The 5,107-nt window shown below is 48.9% G+C and overlaps 1 protein-coding gene across 1 annotated transcript; it reads right to left on the reverse strand.

The window, feature by feature from the left end:
- Nucleotides 1–296: 296 nt before the first annotated feature.
- On the reverse strand, nucleotides 297–1,979 carry LOC119349103 (anthocyanidin 5,3-O-glucosyltransferase-like). The gene has a single exon (XM_037617116.1). The coding sequence runs from the start codon at nucleotides 1,895–1,897 to the stop codon at nucleotides 491–493; it is 1,407 nt and encodes a 468-aa protein (XP_037473013.1). The 5' UTR covers nucleotides 1,898–1,979; the 3' UTR covers nucleotides 297–490.
- Nucleotides 1,980–5,107: the final 3,128 nt, after the last annotated feature.

The following is a 5,107-nucleotide window of genomic DNA, read 5'->3' on the forward strand; positions in this document are numbered from 1 at the left end:
TTGACACTTTTTTTGTGGATAATTGCACATTTCATGAAATGGAGTTAGAGCTCTGAAATGGAGTCTGAGGTCACTTTTTTCTCTTATGCTGGTGAAGAAAGAGCAAGGACAAAGGACAAAGTAACACATGCTTCTTCGGTAATGTAATGTCGAGATTATTCAATCTGACCGGTATAATATATGAGCAATGAGCCCATAGATACAAAAAATTGATGTGTATTCGAGTCATAGGAGCTGCTGGTAATCCGCGATATGCTCTTATTGATGATGTTAATATTGTCCTAATCAAAGACGTATTGCCCCAAATGCCTCTAGAAGATCCAAAGTAATTCAAGCTGTAATTGTGGGTACATGTAAAACATTCAAATGCAAAGACAGTACAATAATCATCTATGATGAACGAAGTCATATTTTTCTCTTATGCTGATCAGAAAATCTGCATGATCTGAATTGTGTAAGTTGTCACCACCATCCTTTCACAGTTCATCTGTCAATTGTTGCATCCTTCGTTCTCCATGCTGCTGCTCTCCAAATCTCTCAAGAACTCGGCAAATGCCACTTCCGAAGACCCGCCGTCGCCGATCGCGTCCGACGCCATCTTCCTCGCCGCCGCAAGCATCTCCCTGAGCTTCCTCCCTTCCTCCGTCTCCATCACCAGCCTCAGCTTGGCGTCAATCTCCTCCGCCTTCACCGTCCCCTTCTCGTAACCCTCCAACGCCACGGCGATCTTCATCTCCTCCACCATGAACACCTTGTTTTGCGCCTGCTCGGCGTAGAGTGGCCAGCATACCATCGGCAGCCCGGACATGATCGCCTCCAGCGCGGAGTTCCACCCGCAGTGCGTCATGAAGGCGCCGACCGCCTCGTGCCGCACCACTTCCGCCTGCGGCACCCAGTTCTTCACCACCATGCCCCTGCCTCTTGTCCTCTCCAAGAAGCCAGCCGGGAGCAGCCGCTCGAGATCCGGCTCGGGGAACTCCCTCTGTTCCGCCGGCGGGCTCCTCACCGCCCACAGGAATCGGTGTCCGGAGCTCTCTAGCCCGCGAGCGATCTCCTTCAGCTGCGCCGCCGAGAAGGCGCCCTTGCTGCCGAAGCAGAGGAACACGACGCTCTTCTCCGGCTGCGCGTCGAGCCACGCGAGGCACTCGTGCCGCTTCTCGCCACCTGCGCTCGCGTCGCCGCTGTTGACCAATGGCCCGATACAGTAGATCCTCGGCGTCGGCCGGTCGGGCACGCAGACGCCGTCGGCGAGCGCTTTCAGGGCCGTGGGCTCCAGCCAGTCGAAGGTGTTGACCAGCACGCCCCTCGCCTCCGCGATGCGCTTGAACTGGTACAGCCGGACCTTGGTGAGGTCGCTCTCCTTGTCCTGCACCGTGACCAGCATGTCCACCGCGCGGATCGGCGGCAAGCCGGGGCAGCGCACGAGCGCGTCGCCCATGTCCCTGAAGGACGGCAGGCCGGGGTAGAGATACGGCAAGTTGAGGAAGACGGCGAGGTCGCTGGCGGCGGAGGCGAAGAAGAAGTAGGCGGGGAGGGCGAGGTCGGCGGCGACGTCGAGCGCGTCGACGCAGAACATGTCGAGCAGGAGCGCGTCGGCGGGGGCCGGCAGCGCGCGCAGGAAGGCCCGGAGCGCGGGGTTGGCGAGGCGGAGCGTGTCGTGGGCGCGCCTGACCGGGTGCGCGGCGGGGTCCGGGCTGGGAGGGACCGCGAGGAGGCGGAAGGCGATGGAAGGGTTGGCCGCGGCGGCCGAGGCGGCGTCGCCGTCCGGCGGGTCGACGACGGCGACGACGGCGCTATGGCCGCGGCGGAGCAGGTGCTTGGCCAGCTCCACCATGGGGATGAGGTGGCCGACGCCCAGCGAGGGGTAGAGCACGAAGGTCTTTGCCGACGCTGCCATGGCCTGAGAGGCTGAGACCGGGGGCGGGTGGAAAGGAAAGGAAAGGAGACGGCACAGGCGCACTTCCGGTGCTGGCTCGTACTCCTTTTGTGGCGACGGAGTAGAGTCGGAAGTCAGAGGACTTGACTAAATTATCACCAGGTCAGGTCGTTGCCGTGTGCAATCAGCGATGACGACAGACTGCACCGGTCAGCACGCAGGACTGACGATACACTGGACTGAAAGAGACACGTTTTTTTTAACACAAACGAGAAAAGTTTTTCTTTTCGAGGTAGAAGAGTTTTTTATTCCATGTGATCAAAGTTACTGAGGGAGTAGTTGACACTGGCAGAAGCACATGCCCTGTCATAAGCGAACAACACTTGTTTATATCATTGTTGTTTCAAGGACCACAACCCATCAGCGACCCAAGCTCTGAATTGATTCATAGCAGCACTGTCCGTCTCATTTGTTGTGGTCGTTGGCATAGACAATGGTACATAATTTTCATCTTCATCACACTTGTTGAATTCTATATCGGACAGTTGACTTTGTCTAATAAAATTGTGCAGTGCAATGCAAGCCACAATGATTTTGCTTTGCTTCTGTTGTGGATAACTAGGCAAGTGAAACAAAATCCTTCACTTGTTCTTCAAGACTCCAAAACACCTCTCAATGACATTTCTAAGTGAAGAATGGGTGAAATTGTACTATTCTTTTTTTCCTCTAGGCATTGTGCCATCACGGTACTCCTGGAAATGATAGGTTAAACCCTTGTATGGTGCAAGATAACCCGGTCTATTTGGGTACCCTGAGTCCACAAGATAAAACTTATTAGGTGAAGGTTTTGGAAACTTGTCACCAAATCTGGATCGTGCATCATTGAAGACCCTCATGTCATGCACTGATCCTGGCCAACCAGCTAGGACAAATGTGAATCTCATATCAAAGTCACATACACACACATCACATTCTGACTCTTCTCCTTATGTCTATTCATATGCTGGGTAGCAGTGGCAACTGGTACCACAACTTGTATGTGTGTCCCATCTATTGCACCAATGCAATTATCCATAAATGGTGCATACTTTCTAGATCTTAATTTGGAATGCATAGTTCTGAATTGACGATCTACTGGCCTGATGATGTCTTTTGCAAGCTTGATCATACATTCCAAAACCTTATCAAACTTCCTTACAATTGTCTCCAATGACCTAACAAATATGTTTTCTGCTTGTCTTACAGATTGAGGGGAACCTACTATCCAAAGAAACAGGCCTAGAGACTCAACTGATGGCATTCTTTTAGTGGACTTCAAAACATAGGAATCAACTAGCACACTATGCAATTTTTCAAACACTGGTCTGTGCATTCTAAACATGTTGTAACAAGCAGTTTCGTTGCCTAGTGTTGTCATAACCCAATCATGCCTAGACTATATTGGTACTCTTCTAGGTCCTTTGTTACCGTAAGAGTCCAAGTAGTACATACCAATCATGCAGGCCATCTGCATCATTCTTCTCTTCCTTTTTTGGTGCATGAACAACATCAGTGCTTCATCATCACTGCTGCTCCCATCATCACTGCTGATTCCATCAACACTGTTGTCATCATCCTGAAACATGCAAACATTAGTACAACTTCTTCATTATGCACCACCTCGTCAACTTGAAAACATTAGTACATGCAAATGAAACACACTAACACACATTCATCACTTAACAAGGTCACACAGCACAGGTCCATTACATAGGTATATTATTAGAAGGACAATCAAGATAACTACTACACTAGTACAACTTCTTCATCTGGCACCACCTCTTCAACCAAGTCAGTCTAGCGTCATCACTTGAAATGTTCTCAAATATGACTCTGTTTGCCTCATCTGCAAACAGTTGAGTTGCCATGAAGTACTCAACACTTGTTTCTTCTGCACCACATTGAACTGCCAACATTTGACAATGAGTAATGGATTCCTTAGTGTTGTTTGATTTCTTCTCCTTTGCCTTGTCCTTTGCTTCCTGCCTTTTGTTTGCATATTCAGTGATCATGTCAGAAGTGTTCTCACTACTCATAGTATTGATGAGCCCTGTCATTAGTTTCACCATTGGGATCTTGTGTTTCTTTCCTGGGCTTGAAGCTGACTGTTCACCGCCGCTGCTTCCCCTCTTCTTGCTGGTGGTGCTCATTGGACTCTGCTCATTTCCATCATCGGCAACATCATATTCTTCTTCTTCATGTTCATCTAAGGGCACATAAGCTGATGATCCATCAACTGCCACACCTTGAAATAACTCTATTAGCATATCCAAATACTTAGGATTGCCACCCTTGAATTTTCTGACATCTGGTCTCTCCTGCAACATTAGTTAGGTAATTAGGACAAGGCTAAATAATGTAACCAAGTGTGAGCAATTCAGATGTAATTTGCAGAATAATGTATGTACCTTAATTACTTTTTTCCACCACGCAGGTGATGCGGTTATAGCTCCATCTCCAGTTCGGCCACAACCAGTTTGCTGCCCCAACCACAACCAAACAGTGTAGTAGCTCTTGAGTCTAGTTATGCAATTTTTGAATTGCTTGGTACTATGCAGGAGGCCAGCACGCTGATAAAACTTTTTCTTCATGTTATTGTACGCTCTACTTGTCCAAACACCATTCACACAGTGCCCATCCCTAGCTTCCTCACAGGCGATGTTACAAAATACAGTAATATGCGCGTCTGTCCAATCAGCCTTGGCAATGTTTTTCTAAACAAAAAATAATAAGCACACAATTCAAACAAAAGTAGGATCAAGCTGTTTCTAATTCTACACCAACGTATACCATTATACACACAAGTAGCTAGCACAAAAAGAAGATGAATTTGCACCCTGAGACAAAAAAAAGAACTATGTACTAGTGCAATATACCATTGTGCAGTGCAATATAGCAATCAAAAATATAGCAACATCAGCATTGTATACCATTGTACAGTGCAATAAACCAAGCAAAAATATACCTCTCCAAAAGCATTGTTGTCATCATCATCGTCAAAGCCTTCATTCTCGTCGACATCTTCTGAAGACGCAGTAGTTGACGACACACGTTGCTTCCCCGCAGTTTTTCCTCTACTGCCGGCCGCTGAGGACCCATTGCCTCGACCTACGCGGCGTCCGGTGACATGGGACGAGGTCCTCCCACGCCATATGACGCCTCCCTCAACGGCAGCTGCAGCCGGGGCGACAA

The sequence above is a fragment of the Triticum dicoccoides genome, chromosome 1B (assembly GCF_002162155.2).
Source record: "Triticum dicoccoides isolate Atlit2015 ecotype Zavitan chromosome 1B, WEW_v2.0, whole genome shotgun sequence".
Taxonomy (NCBI): Eukaryota; Viridiplantae; Streptophyta; class Magnoliopsida; order Poales; family Poaceae; genus Triticum; species Triticum dicoccoides.

Coding starts and splice junctions, on each gene's coding strand:
- LOC119349103 (XM_037617116.1), bottom strand. CDS start 1,897: ATGGCAGCGTCGGCAAAGACCTTCGTGCTCTACCCCTCGCTGGGCGTC.